Source organism: Danio rerio, chromosome 2 (genome assembly GCF_052040795.2).
Source record: "Danio rerio strain M-AB ecotype USA chromosome 2, GRCz13ab, whole genome shotgun sequence".
In the NCBI taxonomy this organism is placed as follows: domain Eukaryota; kingdom Metazoa; phylum Chordata; class Actinopteri; order Cypriniformes; family Danionidae; genus Danio; species Danio rerio.
The window spans coordinates 10,182,010-10,199,770 of record NC_141022.1 but is presented as its reverse complement, the minus strand read 5'-3'; the positions used below and the strand labels follow the sequence as shown (position 1 = coordinate 10,199,770).

General features: G+C 37.6%; 2 protein-coding genes and 1 pseudogene across 3 annotated transcripts in view; all 3 read right to left on the bottom strand.

Moving 5' to 3' along the window:
* gipc2 (GIPC PDZ domain containing family, member 2) overlaps positions 1–1,399 on the bottom strand; it is a 32,193-nt gene extending 30,794 nt beyond the window's left edge. Inside the window, 1 exon segment of the mRNA NM_200930.1 lies at positions 914–1,399. Within this exon segment, the coding sequence (NP_957224.1) occupies positions 914–1,180 (267 nt within the window). The 5' untranslated portion in view covers positions 1,181–1,399.
* A 403-nt stretch (positions 1,400–1,802) lies between these two features.
* On the bottom strand, positions 1,803–8,201 carry dnajb4 (DnaJ heat shock protein family (Hsp40) member B4). The gene is given in 3 exon segments (NM_001003455.1): positions 1,803–2,780; positions 6,822–7,399; positions 7,811–8,201. Coding segments are annotated over 3 exon segments (1,023 nt in total). The 5' UTR covers positions 8,022–8,201; the 3' UTR covers positions 1,803–2,546.
* Positions 8,202–11,818: 3,617 nt separating this feature from the next.
* LOC147846210 (uncharacterized) lies at positions 11,819–16,221 on the bottom strand (annotated as a pseudogene). Its single transcript, XR_015477987.1, has one exon. The product of XR_015477987.1 is annotated as an uncharacterized LOC147846210 (transcript).
* Positions 16,222–17,761: the final 1,540 nt, after the last annotated feature.

The window sequence follows — 17,761 nt, the reverse complement described above, 5'->3', positions numbered from 1 at the left end:
AATTGGGACAACATGAATGAATTACGTGGAACACTACATTGGTTACAGTGTGTAAGTGTTGCCATTTCACCTTCAAGAATTATTATATTACCACGTTTATGATGTAAAATAATTGATTTGGTGCTGATGTGTGAGCTATTATGTGTAAGCTGTTATTTAATGGATCTGGATAAGTTAATTATTAATTGAAGTTATTTAAATAAGATTTTTTTTTTTTACTTTTGAAAATAATAATACATTTTATACATTTTGTTCCAAATATTATGTATTAATATGTATTTACATGTAACAATAACTCTATTAACCGCTCTGTACTTTCATGACTCTGGAATTAAGCTCTATTTGAATGTAAAGATATTGTTATAAGTCAACTTGTATGCAAACCAAATGGACTATTATAAAAAAAACTTCGATAGTATATTTCAGATTTTTGTACTCATGTAAAAATGTTAATTCTCATAATTTGTTTATGATTACATAATATGAAGACTTTTAGTACTTAGTACCAGTTGATTAGATTTCCATGTTTGTCAAACATGCATAACAATACAAGATTGAAACACAAAATACATTTCTAAGTACTCAGCGTGTGTTTTAAACTGGATAACTGTATCTTAACAGATAACCTATCATGTTTTGTTACTGGTCCATATAACATTTATTTTCTGTTTTATGGCCACTTATTGGAAAAAAATAACTTTATAGTGCAGACCAGAACTCATTTTAAAAGTCAAAGCTGGATTTAAGTGGAATAACAATGTCAACGAGATTTCACCTGCCTGTATCTAGAAAGACGCACCTTATGCAAACACAAAGCAGTGGATTTTATGAGATTTGTTAGATCTGGAAACTCGCTTCAACAGTTTATAAGCGACTCACACTGAGATAAACACTTAATTCATTTGGCATTTACCTCATCTGGACTTAAATTAAAGGCTTCTGCTATTTTGTTGTACAGCTCTTTGACGTTCGTGAAGCCCTCGATCCTCCCTGTGGGACTCCCGTGCGCGAGCTGCGTATGGAACACCAGTTTCGGCCGCAGGCTGGCAGGTGGAGGAGGGAGTCCTCCGCCGTTCACCGCGGACTTCCCGACAACTGCATGTCCGCCGATCTCCTCGTTTTCCACTAAGTTCGAGCTTTCTCTCGACTTGTTTTTCTTTTTCCTGAGTCCCAAAGGCATGTTCGCTCCTCCTGTAAATCCGAAGGGGGCTTAAATTACACGGCAAACGGACAGCCAGAGCATCGAAGGACGGAAATCAACCTGTTTAACGTGTCCTTTTAGTCAGGTTCCCTTTAGAAAGCGACCGAAGAGCTAAAAACGGTAGTAATCAACAGGTGGTCGAGTATAAATTGACTGTATGCGGATCTACTGTAAACTCTCAAGCTGCTGAGACACAATGGACAACTCCACTGCTGAACGCACGCGCGATACAGGACGTCGTGACGTCAGCTAGAAACTCATTTACCTGGCTCAGGTGTCAGTTAATGATATTTTTAAAACTCTTAACTGGTAAATGCAGACGTACTCTTAATACACGCTGACTGTTTTGTGAAATAACCAACGCGCATTATAGATTTGTAATAGCCTAGTTCATTATTTTTCTTTGTCATTAATCCTTTAGTACAGTTAAATCTTCTCTTTGTCACCGGTTTCATTGAAACTTCTGCTTTCTTCATTGTGAAACAATGACTAATCCTCAGTAGCAAAGTTTGCTGATTGCTTCGACTTTTCCCCTCATAAACTGCTTTTGAACATGTGGCGTCCTCTGGCGGAAATGTCAATAAATCACCTGTACGGTAAGTTCTGTAACTCCTGTTTTATTCGGCTAAAAATGTAACCAAGACTCTCAAACACAAAACACTAGTCAACAGGCTACAGAGTAAAAATATAAAGTATAATACTTTGATTTATGCAAATGTTCTCCAAATATCATAAACAAGGTATGCTATGAACCCACAGCACATGTAACCATTTTTGGTCTCTGTCAAAGACAGTTACATAACGTGAGTATGTCGCTCACAATTACAAAGATCTGACATATCAGATCTGAAAAGGCATTATTTTAGTCTTGCTGTATGCTGTAGTTTCATAAATAAAGGCAAGTATCCATGGTACAGCCACACGGACCACTCCAAAACATCATCTACTAAAGTCATACCATATTGTGCATCTAGAGAGAAGTATTAACAGTATTTGAATTGAAGTATTAGTTCTGTCAGCACAAGTGAGATTTACTTGAAAAGGCATACAAATAAATCAATATCATTTAGAATACTGTCGTTATGAAACAATACATACAGCACAATTCAAATTAAGCATAAAAATAACAGTAAATCAAGCAGGGAAATAAAAAACAGGTTGCACTTTAAGCTTGCACTGTCACTGACATACACAGTCATGCAACATGATTCATATATGTGTGTATTTAGATATATAACATACATATTTAACAAACATTTAGTTAATAAAAATAGAAATTGCACATTCTCAAAATTTGATTCAGGGACTGAATTCATGTAGAAATGTTGCTAAAGTTTGTCCAAGCTTATGAGACCGGTAAGTGCCGTTTCAGGACATCCTTGGCATTAGTTGGCAGGCTTTCAGGAAAGTTCACATCAAACTCCACTATGAGGTCCCCTCTTTGCTCTGGGTTCTTTGGGAAGGGCAGTCCTTGTCCAGCAATGACCTTCCTCATGCCAGGTTTGATGACGTCGGTTATCTTCATATTGCACGTTTTACCATCTATCGTCGACACAGTGACGGAGCAGCCGCACAATGACTATAATCAAAGAACATATTGCGAAACAATTGTTATTAGTATAAGCAATATTCTACAAACTTCATTTGTTCTCTAAATTTAAAGGGATAGTTCACACAATTTTCAATTCTGCCATCGTTTTCTCACCCATGACTTGTTCCAAACCTTTATGAGTTTCCTTTTTCTGTACAACACAAAAGAAGATACTTTAAAGAATGTTGCAAGGAAAAAAAATAACATGGAAAACATTGGCTATTGGGTCACACATTTCTATGTGGAGTATTCCACCTGGTGGTGGATGGGTTGCAGCTGCAAAGGCATCCGCTGTGTAAAACGTGCTGGATAAGTTGGCGGTTAATTCCGCTATGGCGACCCCAGATTAATAAAAGCACTAAGTCGAAAAGAAAATGAATGAATGAACATCGGCTATTGAATTCCAACATTCTTCAAAATATCTACTTTAGTGATTAACGGAAAAAAAGAAACTCAGTTTTGGAACAAGTATGGATTTTGTGTGTGTTTTGTGTGCGTTTGTGTGTGAACTACCCCTTTAAAAAGTTATATCATTTTAATTATTAGTATTTTTTTAGAAATACAACAAAGATACACAAAAGCAGTTTTAACTAGAATTTTTTAACTGTTCATAACTGCATACCCATTTAACGCTCTCAGAGTTCTAGTGAGGATGCATCCTTCCAAGACTTCAAGGCTGTAGGTCCTAATCTCTCTTTCCCTAGTTCTACTCTCATTATACAATAGTATCAAATAGTATAATAAGTGTGCATGACTACAGTCTATGTCATAAATGTGCAGTTCGGCTCAGATATAGGCTATATAACAGTAGGAGTCCGTGGCCTCCTACTGGTTTAAATTATGCAGTTTAGCCTCATGTGAGTCACTTATAACAAAAGAAAACAATACCTTCATCTCGAAAAAGAAACTTTTGTGTGTGTGTTGTCTTTCCTAATGAAATCAAATGAGCTCAGTGCTGATTTCCAGTTTTTGATGGAGCTTGATGATGTGACAACCTAGACAATCCAGTAGGCATGGGACAATAACTGTGTTCAAGGTATACCGCTGTTTGGAAAAGTCAAGGTTCTGAAATCATCAAAATTTTCTGCTATACCGTTTCTAAAGTATGAGTAAGATTTTTTATTTACATTTGTTGTTTTTGTTTTTGAGGACGGCAGTATCTCCAGCAAAAAAAAGATCTCCCAAAATCAGTGTTTTTGAAACAAATGAAGACAGCAGAAGTTAATAGTTAATTTTAATTATTTAGCCTGACATGCTTACTGTTACAAAATACTTTGTGTTTCTCAAAATAAAATATATTGTGTACAAAGAGGAAAAAGGTTTTGTTTTTTACCCTGACATTTAAAAATCTTATATTTTAGAGCAGTGATCTCCATACTAGGCATGGGATGATAACTGTTTTCAAGGTATACCGCGGTTTGGAAAAATCAAGGTATTTAAACTAGCTAAAATGTGTTGATATAACGTTTCTAAGGGATATAGAGTTTTTTTATGGAAATCTGTGTTTGTTAAGCTAATGAAGATAGTAGAAGTCAATGGTTTGTTTTAATTATGTAGCCTGACATGTTTACTGTTCCAAAATATTATAAATATGTCTTAAAATGTAATATATTGTGTTAAATGGGGGGAAATGTTGTTGTTTTCTTCTAAGACATTTAAAAAGTCATCATTTTACAGCAGTAATCACAATACTGTGATACTGTAAACCCGTGATATTATTATCCAAAGTTATCATACTGTCAGAAACTTATACCGGCCCATGCCTACTCCATCCCATGACACTGTAAAACTGTGATTTATATCCAAGGTTATCATACCTCATAACCTTATACCGGCCCTTGCCTACAATCTAGTTCTACTAATATGGGTCCTACTGTTTGAAATGGAAATCATGACACCCCAACCTGCTTTTATTGCACAAGTTATCTGCAAAAACATATGTCAGCTTGATAAGAACTGATCTTGATTAAGTTTACTCCTAACAATTTCCCTAAATGACAAGAATGAGAAAAGGCATCAAAGTGACAGCATGACAATTTGACAGTAACCTTCCATTATGACAGCAACGCAAGCAAATATCCAGCAACCTTTTTTAGCTCATTATACTGCAGTTGCTGCATGCAAAAATATATCCACCTTTTCCCCTTTTAACACCAAGCTTAAAAGCATATTTCATTTGCTAGATGGGTTTGGTGCTCTATGTACAGAATTGACATTTACAGAACAGTGTGTTAATGATTCGGTCGTGCGAGTACATCTTGATGGTCTCTAACAGTTTAAGTGGGCGAGCGCCTTTTCTGGCAACTAAACACAGCTCGTATTACTTGCTGTCCAAACTGCATTATGTAAGAGTGAAGATTTCAAACAAAGATTTGAACATTTTTAGCTGGCAACAATTTTTAAAACTGTAACTTCTGCACAGATCTATCGAAAGTCATAGACACATTAAAAGTGTAAGTAATTTTAAATGAAACTGTAATTTTAAAAGTTACAGTTAATATTTAATTTAAAAAATAAAATACAGTTAGAATAAAGTGATTTAAGTTAAACTTTATACCATATATGACAGAAACTTTTACTTCTGCATTTAATGCGAGATACTATACATGTACATTTGACAGACTTATTAGCCCTCCTTTGATTTTTTTTTTTTCTTTTTTAAGTATTTCCCAAATGATGTTAAACAGAGCAAGGAAATTTTCACAATAATTCTGATGATATTTTTTCTTCTGGAGAAAGTCTTATTTGTTTTATTTTGGCAAGGACAAAAGCTGTTTCTTTTTAAAAAAAACAAAACACAAAAAAAAAAAACACATTTTAAGGTCAAAATTATTAGGCCCTTTTAGCTATAATTTTTTTCAATAGTCTACAGAACAAACCATCGTAATACAATAACTTGCCTAATTACCTTAACCTGCCTAGTTAACTTTATTAACCTAGTTAAGCCTTTTAATGTCACTTTTAGCTGTATAGAAGTGTCTTGAAAAATATCTAGTCGAATATTATTTACTGTCATCATGGCAAAGATAAAATAAATCCAATATTATAAATTAGTTATTAAAACTGTTATGTTTAGAAATGTGTTGAAAAAATCTTCTCTTTGTTAAACAGAAATTGTGGGAAAAAAATTAAAATGGGGGCTAATAATCGAGGGGGTAATAATTCTGACTTCAACTGTATACAATATATATACACAGTAAAAAAAATCTGTGATTTTACGGCAGCTGGAAAAAAAAAGTAAAATAACGGCTGTTAAATTAAAGAAATTTCCTTAAATGTAAATTTTTGGTAAATTTCTGTAATTCAACCTGTTGTTTTACAGTAAATCTCTGTAATTTTACAGTCGTTACTTTAAATAAGTAAATGAAATAGTCTTTTCAAATAAATAAACCATAAAATTATTTTTTTTTTTACAGATGGCAGCATACTATATATTATTGTACGAAACAATATATATTTGGAAGTGAAATCAATCATCATATACTTTAATAATATATATATATATATATATATATATATATATATATATATATATATATATATATATATATAATATTTATTAAAGTTATATTTAACAAGCCACCTTTTAGTTCAGATGGATGAATGCAGTAATGGACTTTAAGAGACATAAAATATTAAATAAATTAACTGTAATAAAACTTATAACATATTCTGAACATTACAATCAACATAAAATACTGAAACTGATGTGCATTTTGAAATTAAAATATTGATAATATTTGATATTGATGACCTGATAATTCTACTCAGCACCACCATTGATAGATAGATAGATAGATAGATAGATAGATAGATAGATAGATAGATGGATGGATGGATGGATGGATGGATGGATGGATGGATGGATGGATGGATGGATGGATGGATGGATGGATGGATGGATGGATGGATGGATGGATGCATGGAAGGATGGTTGGTTGGATGGATGGATGGATGGATGGATGCATGGAAGGATGGTTGGTTGGATGGATGGATGGATGGATGGATGGATGAATGGATGGTTCTCACCTGGCGCAGACTGACCCGGACTGGATACACAATATCAGACCCCTCTCGTCGAAAGTGGCCGTGAGGCTTATCTTTAATGACAAACACAATATCGGCAGGAATAGTATTAGGCGTTTCGTCACCCTCCCGTGGAAATGTGATTTTGGTTCCCTCTTTCCAGCCACGCTTTATCTCAATAGTGAGGATTTTGTCCTCGGTTCTCAAGGTTCGACCATCCGGATTTAAGCGCTTCCGTGAGATTTTCATGCGTTTGGTGCTTCCGTGAAAAACCTCCTCAAGTGACACCCGGAGCTCGTGGTGGATAGCCGGGTCTTGCTTCCTGCGTGGCGGGCCACCTTGACCTACGTGCCGTTCGCGTGGAAATCCATTTATGTTAAAACTCGTAAAGGAACCAAAAGGATCGTTTCCGTCCACTTCCATGTCGTCCTCATCTCGTCCGTTGACTTTCCTGCCAAAAAATACCTCAAAAGGACTGGCTCCTCCGAAAAACGTGGCGAATGTCGCGTGAGGGTCTCCATGGAAGGTGTAGGTGAAGTTGCCACCTGGGCCGTCGGACGCTCCTCCACCTCCTTTAAGACCTAATAATATAGAAAAAACTCATTTTATTTTCGAAAAAATAGACTGAGGAAGATTTAGGCCACAAACACATGCTGTCATTGCTATGCAACCCAGCGCAGTTATCTAGTAAACACACCACATATAATACCATGTCTATTTATAATTAGAATAGACAGCAGCGACATATCCATTTTGACATTTAGGCTTGCAGGGAGCATTGTTTCTACATGAAAAGATTTAGCCTTTTGGTTGAGCAATGATGAGGACTAAAATAAAAACATAACCATATGGTCAGCTTATAACGCAATGTATATATTTTTGTATAGCCTAAAGCCTACATTATCTGACATATTTTACAGTATGAGTTGGGTAGATATAGAGAATATGTTCTTTGTTACCATGGGTATTACTGATATGAAGGAAGAACATACCTTCTTCTCCATACTGGTCGTATATTTCTCGTTTCTTTGGATCGCTGAGAACTTCATAAGCCTCTGCGACCTCCTTGAATTTCTCTTCAGCGTTGGCTGCCTTGTTCTTGTCAGGATGCCATTTCAAAGCCTGCTTTCTGTACGCCTTCTTGATATCGTCGTCTGATGCTCCTTTCGCGATTCCCAGTATTTTGTAATAATCTTTGCCCATTTTCCACTATGCAGACCGCGCTGCTGCCGCTGCCCGAGGATTCGACTGTCGGTTGATAAAGAAGACGGCGAATAAGAGCGCTACACTGTCAAATCCTGCCTCTTTAAACCGTGATACAGATGATCAGTTGATCTCTTTGTGTCTGTTTGGAGGCGGTTACTCAGCACTAAAGATCTTGTGTTATTTTACCCTCTTTAAATAGCCATTCCTCCCTCCCCTGTACCATTGCAGCTCCGGATTCAGAGCGCTTTCTAGAACGTAATAGCTGAGGCACGTCATTTCCCATTTTCAGATACAGTCTCAACCAGGAGCGCAACGTTCTCTATCTATCTATCTATCTATCTATCTATCTATCTATCTATCTATCTATCTATCTATCTATCTATCTATCTATCTATCTATCTATCTATCTATCTTACACTTGAAAACTGTGTACAATCTTTATTTAAAAAGTTACTTGAACAATTAGAATTTAAAAATATTCTTTTATTTATTTATTTATTTATTTATTTATTTATTTATTTATTTATTTATCTTATTTTTTTTTAGTCAATAATGTGACAATCTAAAAAATAAATAAATAACAATCTAGTAAAAAAATAAATATAAATAATAATAAGGAGATGGCGAGTAGTGTTGGTAGGTAGTGCTGTCACCTCACAGCAAGAAGGTCAGCTGGCGTTTCTGTGTGGAGTTTGCATGTTCTCCCTGCGTTCGCGTGGGCTTCCTCCGAGTGCACAGTCCAAAGACATGTGGTATACAGGTGACTTATTGGGTAAGCTAAATTGTCTGTAGTTTATGAGTGAGATTGAGTGTTTAAATGGTTGATTCCCAGAGATGGGTTGCGTTACTTGCGTACAACATGTGCTAGATAAGTTGGTGGTTCATTCGGCGATGGCGACCTTGGATTAATAAAAGGACGAAGCCAAAAAGAAAATGAATGATTCAATAAGGATCAGATTAATAATTTTTTCAAATTTAGTTTTGTATAAATCTCAAAATCAACCCTTCTGGATCACAGTCCCGATTAAAACTACTAAATTGCCTTGAAAATTACAGCTTTTGAACCATTTAATTTCCAAATTCATAAATAATGTCACTGATTTGCTGAAAAAAAAACACACAAAATTACATATTTTCAATATAAAAAGTCGCTGTGGGTTGTATTTTTTTAACCTTTTATCAAAGTCTTAGACATGTGACACAACATTGCCTTTGATCCAAATTTACATGGTTTTTGATTAATTTGAATTTATTTTCTCATTAATTTACTATTGTTGTCACATTTTTTGGATTACAAAACCACGACACCATATAATCATACCTTTTTGATTGTTGGTGGTAAAATTAGTAATTTTTACTGTTGATCATCAGTTGACACCATTAACCCTTTAGATGTTTTTGCCTGTGCAAAAAAAGCTTAGTTTCTGGATTTTATATGGAGTATAACAGCATATTACAGTGTGTGTATGTGTGTCTAAGAGAGTGTGAGATGTGTCTGAGAAAATCAAATTATGCATCTTAGCACTCAGAACTACATGAAGTAAACATAAACAAAGACTGTGTGCTTATGCTTCATCAAATGTGGTTATAATGGAAGTCAACGGGGCAACAACAGCCACCAACAGTAAATTAGGAAACTAAATTTAGGGAAAAAAATGAAAATTCAACAATGCATCAAAGCCAACGTTGGTGTCCAAGACTGTGATAAAAGGTTAAAAAATTACTTTTTATATTAAAAAATACGTCATTTTGTGTGTTTTTTCACCAATAAGTGAAATCATTTAAAATGTGCCAATTAAAGAATTAAAATCTTGTCATTTTCTTAACAATTTTTTTTATCAGGAAAGAGGTTGATTAATAGATTTATGCAAAAAAAAAAATTAAGAAATATTTATCAGATTCAATTTTTACAGCAGTTTAATTACAGCTGATGTTTTCATCCCTAACATAACAAATAGGTAGTTTTTGAACAGTGCACAAGGGGTAAAATAAACTATATTCCTTAAATGTTACATGTAAACATTTACTTACACCTTAACTTGTTCTAATTCTGCTTGACTTTCTTTTTTCTTTTTAATGCAAAAGACAATATTTTGAAGAAAGCTGCAAACCTGTAACCATTGACTTCCATTGTATTTGTTTTTCTATATAAATGGTTACAGGTTTGCAGCTTTCTTCAAAAAAAGTATTTATTTAGAATAATATTAGTATGTCCCAAGAGCCAGTTGATTTACCGGTCAATCTACATTCCTACACTCACCTACACTCAAAAAAATTAATTATGGCTTTAATTGGACCAAAGAATGTAACTGTTTAAATTAAACAAATCCCTTATGTGTTGTGTTGGAAAAAAAATAGAAAAAGTAAGTTTTCACATTTAAACAGCTTGCTTATGTAACATGAATGAAAGGGAGTTGTGTTGCTTCTGCAGTACTGCATTTTGGTCAATAGATGGAGTAATATCTGCACATGCGCAGTTTCAAAACAACACAGGAAGTAAGAAGATTCAAACCACAACGATCACTCTCAGCTCGGTGCCATATTATGGGAATCAAAAGATGAAGATTACAGTACAAATTGAGAACGTGCACAAAGCTTTCCCCAATGTGGACACACAGGTGAGATTTTTTAAAACTTTTTATGTATTTATACTGAGGCTGTGACAACATTTGAATCATAAATGTACTCTCTTGTAATACTATGTTGTGTTTGTGTGTAGTATTGCTATGAAATTGCCATGTTCCCTGTGTCTTTTCCACATTATAGACAGATAAATGTATAGTTTGTTTTGCATTCCTGTGAAATTTTATACTTGGTATATATTTACTCCCCCAAAATAAAGTTGCTAACGTTGGTAGTAATGAATAGTCATGTTAGAATAGTCTAAGCTTTTCACTCATCATAGCACACGTGCTGCTGATAATGTGACAATAAAAGTGATTCGATTTTTTATTTGATTTGATAGTCTTTATTTTAAATGAGTGTCAAGCGGTTTGTCGAGTTTGAATGCCAGTTTTGATAACTTACATAATATTAATTAAAATGTGGTGTTGGCACATTGTTATTTATTATTTAATTGTATTCAAGCCTGTTAACTTAAAAAAAAAATCTTGACAAGCATATGTGACACTTAAATAGGATGACATCTAGCATGATGACATATTTAATGTAAGCTTATTTGTTTGGTCATCTAACACGTTTAAATTTTTAAGTTTAGTAGTTTGCTATGTATATTATTATATTTTATTATTTTAAATCTTTGCTCACTCACATCTATTTTCTCCCACACAGGTTTACAGCTCAACCTCTAAAGTCCCATATCTGGCTGAGGAGACTGTGGATCATCCAGGTACTATGCCTTTAGATGCCTATACACACATTAAAATGATGTACAGTAAAAATTACTAGTAATTTTAACTACTAATTATTTAGTAAATTACTAATTGTCATTTCATGTTATTTAGAACATCACCAGTGGAAAAAAGGTGTGAATGCATCCTCAAAGCCCCTAAGTGAGGGAGTACATGGTAAGCTATTTTATTTTTTTAAACATTTTGTATTTTCCTCTTAAACCAATTCCTCCTTTCACCTTTGATCTGTTGGTAAATTTTAATTTTTTTACCTGACTTTTTTAGGATGCTGGGCATGATGAAGCGCAAACCTTGATGTGCAACACCACCTTATGAATCTACACTAGTTACATTAACATTTAGCAGACTCTTTTGTCTTAAGTGACTTACAATTGAGGACACATTCAGCAAATCAACAAGAAAAGGCGAGACACCCAAGATGTGCTAATTATACAAAAAAAAAAAAAAGGGCAACTTGCGCGCCCAGTCGTCCAGCCAATCTAAGTTTTTGCCTTCTCCTCGGAAGGACCCCCGTCTAACGCCGTAGTCCAGCAGCAGCTCCTCCCCCATGGAGATGTCCCGAAGGGCGCGGAATAGAACGCACTCCCGTGGCCCCTGTGGCAGTGTTAGAAGCTTCACAAAGGGCCACACGTTGTTGCGGTGCCGGGAGTGGTTCATAAGCCTTCCGAAGGTTTCCATGCCCGGGTGACAGGGGCAGGGCAAGGACTGGGCATCCAGGCAAAGGGTCCTCCCACCAAGCCCTTTAAAGAAATACATGTAGGAGGAGGAGACACGGGGGAGGGCCTCCCGTCTCCTTAAGCCCTCCTTGTGGGACAACTCCTCCCCATGGTAATCACAAATAATTTCTCCTTTTTTAAAGGGCATGGTGGTGACGACTCCTCCGCCTTTGTCCCCAACGGTCTGGATCTCCAGTCCATTCCAAGACTGCTGGACCACCGACATGACCAGCTGCTGGTCACTGGTAACGGCGGACAGCGCCCTCGAGAGCTCCCACTCTGCCAGGACGCCGTCCACCGTCGGCACGCCGGTGGTCCATGCGGTCTCGGCCCTAATGGCACTCTGCACCCGGGCCAGGGAAGGCTTCCGGCCCTTCCGGTCGTTGCACCGCTCAAGGAGATGGCGGATTCCGCCGTCCGGATTCCGAGCTGCTTCCCCCTCCAGTGATGGTAGTAGCCATGGTCGGTGAACCCGATCGCGGCTGCCTCCGCCCTACTAGGGGGCTTCCCACCCAAGCCTACCGGAAACTTGTCCTGAAAAGCCCCCCAATAACGAGGCAGAGGCAATGGAGGGGGCTGCAGGCCAGAGGTGGACGGCCTCTCCTCGCCAGATGGAGCAGGCGGCTGAGACAGTGCAGCTGGAGGAGAAGCCGAAGCTGGAGCCGGAGGAGAAGACATAGCAGCGGTGGTAGCGGGCGGCACGGGCTGCCTCTTGATGTACTTTGCTTTCAGGCGCAGGACGTCCTGGCTGGGGTTAGTGAGGGGGAGTCCTGACGCTCCCAGGAAGAAGCATCCCTTGTCCTCTGCCCCCGGAGCCCGAGCCCTAAGGCAGAGCGGCCGGATGTGCCTGTAATAGCATTCCAGCCACTCCTCCTCTTTCCGGCTCAGGCTCACGGTTTTCCCGGGAAGCGTCAGGATTACAGCCTCTCCCTCTGGCCGCCTGCCCAGCCACTCCCGCACCCTAAGCTCCCTGACGCTTCCAGGACCCAGACGGTGTAGCCACATTAGAGTGGCAACGCAGAAGCTGCGAAAATCCGTCTGGGTCCTGGGAGGCAGCTCGCACCGCTGGCCGAGGCGACGGGAGACCTCAGCCATATCCGCCTCCATAGTGGACGGACATGGACTTTTGCTGCCGCTGCTGAGTGTAATGGGCTGCTCCGCGATGAGGAAGCCCTTGGCCGAGTAGGAGCCGCAGGTGGGGTCCTCCTGCACAAGGCCCCGCACCTCCGCCAGGCCTACCACCCTCCCCTCTGTGACAAACCTGGCGCGCGACTCCAAGGCACGAGCCACCTCCTCCAGGACCAGGGCCTCCTCAGCGCCGCTCATGCAGACCTGCCTCAAGTGCCCTGAGAGGTCCTCCTGAACCGTCAGGCACCCGAGGCAGTGTACAGCAACGCTATGGTCAGTGTTGTCTATCGTCGTTTCGAAATAGTTACCTCAGGTCGACACGGTGGGCGGAGTCGTAAGCATATTTTTTAAATCATTTATTGTTTTTAATTTATTTCATACTTGTATTACTATTATTTTATTAGTATTAATGTTTTAACTTATTTTAATAAGTGAAGATACAGATAAAGACAGTATTTGGATTTTGACAATCATTTTATTGCTGGAAAATGTGTAAATCTGTAAAAATGCTATTGAATAAACTCAATGAAACGGAAAATGTTTTTTTTATTTGGTTAAACATAACAATATCAATTTTAGAATAATTAAACCTAAATAACTACATTGATTAAAGCTAAATTATAAATGTTACGTTGATTGAACTAAACAACATTACATTACCTTTATGTAACTAACTTAAGTTCACTAAAATTAATATTCTTTCTTAAAGGTAACTTAACTCGGTTACGTGGAACCAGTGGACAAAAAAAAGTTAATTAACGCCAACATATCATTTTTTTGAGTGTATGGTCATGAGCTTTGGATCATGACCGAAAGGACAAGATCTCGGATACAAGTGGCCGAAATGAGTTTCCTTCGAAGGGTGGCAGGGCACACTCTTATGGATAGGGTGAGGAGCTCTGACACCCGGGAGGAGCTCGGAGAGGAGTCGCTGCTCCTCCACATCGAGAGAAGTCGAGAGAAGTCAGCTGAGGTGGCTCGGGTACCTCCTGGACGCCTACCTAGGGAGGTGTTCCAGGCATGTCCCACCGGGAGGCGGCCTCGGGGAAGACCCAGGACACGCTGGATGGACTATTTCTCTCGGCTGGCCTGGGAACGCCTCGAGATCCCCCCAGAGGAGCTGAAGGAAGTGTCTGGGGATAGGGAAGTCTGGGGTTCTCTCCTAAGACTGCTGCCCCCGCGACCCGGCCCCGGAAAAGCGGCAGAAGACGAATGAATGAATGAATGAATGAATGAATGAATGAATGAATGAATATTAGTATAGGGCAGCACAGTGCTACAGTGGGTAGCATAATTGCCTTACAGCAAGAAGGTCGCTGGTTCGCTCTGTAAAGCATATGCTGGATAAGTTGGCGGTTCATTCTGCTGTGGCAACCCCAGATTACAGTTTTTCTCCATTGGTTTGACTCATTTCTTGAAACAGAAATTACATTCTCAAAATTCTAAGATCATTGGGCAAAACAGTGTTACAGTTTAGCACAACACTATAGCTCACTTGCAAAAGCTCATACCTTTCCCAAAACAGTTCACTCGTATGTCAAAACTAATTTTCCTTCTCATTTAAACATTCAGTGCCCCCAAAATGCTTCGTCCATTTAGCATTGTGTAAGCACTGCAAGTCAAAATGTTTATGTTTTGTCATTATTGCAAAGGACCACTAAAATATCCCTCATGTCCACCTTAGCCCAGTCATTCATTGACAATGGTTACTGTACTGTTTTTGTCTAGCTAACAGAAAACAATAGTGTGGATAATACTGAAAAAAAAAGAAGTAGGATTTTAGGGTAAGAGTATCCTTCAAGGCTTGACGTCACACACTGCACTCTGCCAAGGAAATGGTATCTCCTTTTTTTATTGTAATGATCAACCACACACAAAGTAATTTCCACGTATCAAAGCAAAAAGCTATAAAAAAATAGCTGTATTAATATTGTATTAAAATGTTCTAAGGATTTACCATACTGCATGGTGTTCATGGTATTTTCTTGACTAATTTTGACAATTAAACAGATTATTGTGCATGTAATGACATATAAAATGTAATGACGCTGACCCATTTTGGAGAGAACAACCATTAGACTGGGAATTAACATTCAGTTTAGATCAACAAGATCTATTCACTTAGAAATTGTGCTAAATGTGTACTTAATCATTTGCAAAGATGTTAGACGTTTGCAACTTGATGAAATGAATGAGAAATTCAATTCTGTTGTGAACAATTGCCAAGTGATTTGGAGGTTGTCTATGTTTTAAAATGAGCCAAACCAATGGAGAAAAACTGTAATAAAGGGACTACGCCGAAAAGAAAATGAATGAATGAATATTAGTATAATAAAAAACATCTTGAAACCACTTGAGGGTGTATAAATAGTGAGTACATTGTAATTTTGGGGGAACTATCCCTTTAACAAAATGATAGACCTATAAGTAAAACACTTTGTAGCATATCGTTTTAGAATACAAGCTATTACAACTATTGTATTTATGTTATGCTGTCTACTAAGCAAAGCTCCCAGTGGTGCAGGCAATGAAAACAGATGTAAAATAACAGTTCAGATTTTCCCTTCAGTTCAGAGCAGTTTCCTCTCAATCTCAATCATTCGCTGCTCAGACCCAGGCTCTGCATATTTGAAGTAATCTCTTGAAAAAAATATTAGATAACAAGTCTGATAGGAAAAAATGCTGCCAGGCAACCACGGTTTGCTTTTAGAAATGTCCATGTTTAGACTGTGAATGTGAACAATATCGACATAAAGGCATAGCTCACTCAGAAATAAAAATTCTTCGTCATTTACTCACTTCGGCTTGTTCTTTTAAACCTCCCAGCAGACAAAACAGCATATGCTGGTAAGGTATGATTTAATGCTGATTTATGCCAGTCATTCAAGAACCAGCATGTGACCAGCAAACCAGCATCAAAACATATTTTAGCCTACCAGCATATAAGGTTTGTTTTTCAGCATGGGCTGTTTGAGTTTGTTCCTTTCGAACAAAAAAAAAAAAAAAAGATTTTTGTTGGAAACCTGTAGCTATTCTGTCATGGTAAGTTAATGAAACGTATACAAAAGGTAGGATCTAAGTGCATTTTAATATAGAAATTGTTGTGCAGATAACAGGTGAAAAACAAAACATCTAAAAACAAAGTATCAATAGAACAATCATAAACAAAACAAGAAACTAAAGTTGCGGTCACACTGGACTTTTCTCCCTATAGACTTCCATTCATATGCGCGCAAGTGTGTTAAGTTTTGCAGATTGCTGCATTGGAAAGCTTGGTGAACTCTGACCTGCGAAATCGCATCACTTGACTGCATGAGACCAATCGAGGATCAAAACATGTTTTAAAATAATTTAACAATTTAAAATATGGACCAATCGCTTGCTTCTTAATGTCTAATCATCTTGTTTAATCCCGCCCCTTTTCAGCGCCATATGACAGAATTTCGCAAGCTCGAAGTCTGTTGTGACCGTAGCTTATGGGAAGGTCTGGGTTTACAAAACAGGACACAACATACCATACAAAACAACGACTCAGTGACAAACAAACGAGTGCAGGGTGTATAAATAGTCCAAACAATCCATAGTGACAGCTGTGTAATCAGTGGAAACCGGTGTGTGTAGCAGCATGAATGGATTTGTAGTTCACCATCTCTTCAGTCATTGATCGCTGGCAGATGTGACATATTTACTATAAACAATATTTTTCCCCATGGATGTAATTGGCTACCAGTTTTTAACATGAAAATATCTTCTTTTCTTTCGAAAGAGTGAGGATAGTACCCCTGTTCTCCAGTCATTACATTGGCTACCTGTTTGATGCAGGGTAAATTTTAAAGGGCAGCTATTAAGCTCCTTTTTACAATATGTAAATTAAGTTTCTGATGTCCCTAGAGTGTGTAAGTGAAGTACAGGATCAACTCAAAATACCACACATATAATCTTTTATAACTCTTTGAAACTGCCCTTTTTAGGCTTTGATTCAAATTGTGGCTTTTTGCTTACAGTCGCTTTAAATTCAAATGAGATTGTGCTTTTTTTAAATAAAGGTGGAGCTCTACAAACACCTATGCAATAGTATAACAGCAGATTCAAAACGAGATTAATGTTACTTTTGACAAATTGAAACTGCGTCCTAAAACTCCATGTTTATAATAACTCTTAGTCGCTGACATTATCTCTTCAGCAGGCATGTTGTGAAAACTCTAAAGGTAGATGCCTGCTTCTCACTCAGGGCTGTCTGTACTATAATCAGGGGGAGATCGTAATGGGTGGGACTTTGCCCCTCTGATGACACAAAGTGTAAATGTCAATCAAAGTGTGTCTGCAGACTGAAATGATTAATACAAAAATAAATAAATTAGTAATTGTTTTACTATTACAGGCTGGCAATATACAATATATACTATAAACTCAATTGTGCTAAAAACCACCTGTGTGGTTGGTTGAAGTGATTTTTACATTATAGGTCCCCTTTAAAATTCTCTTTAGTCTTATTATTTTTTTTAAAGAGCCCATATTATGG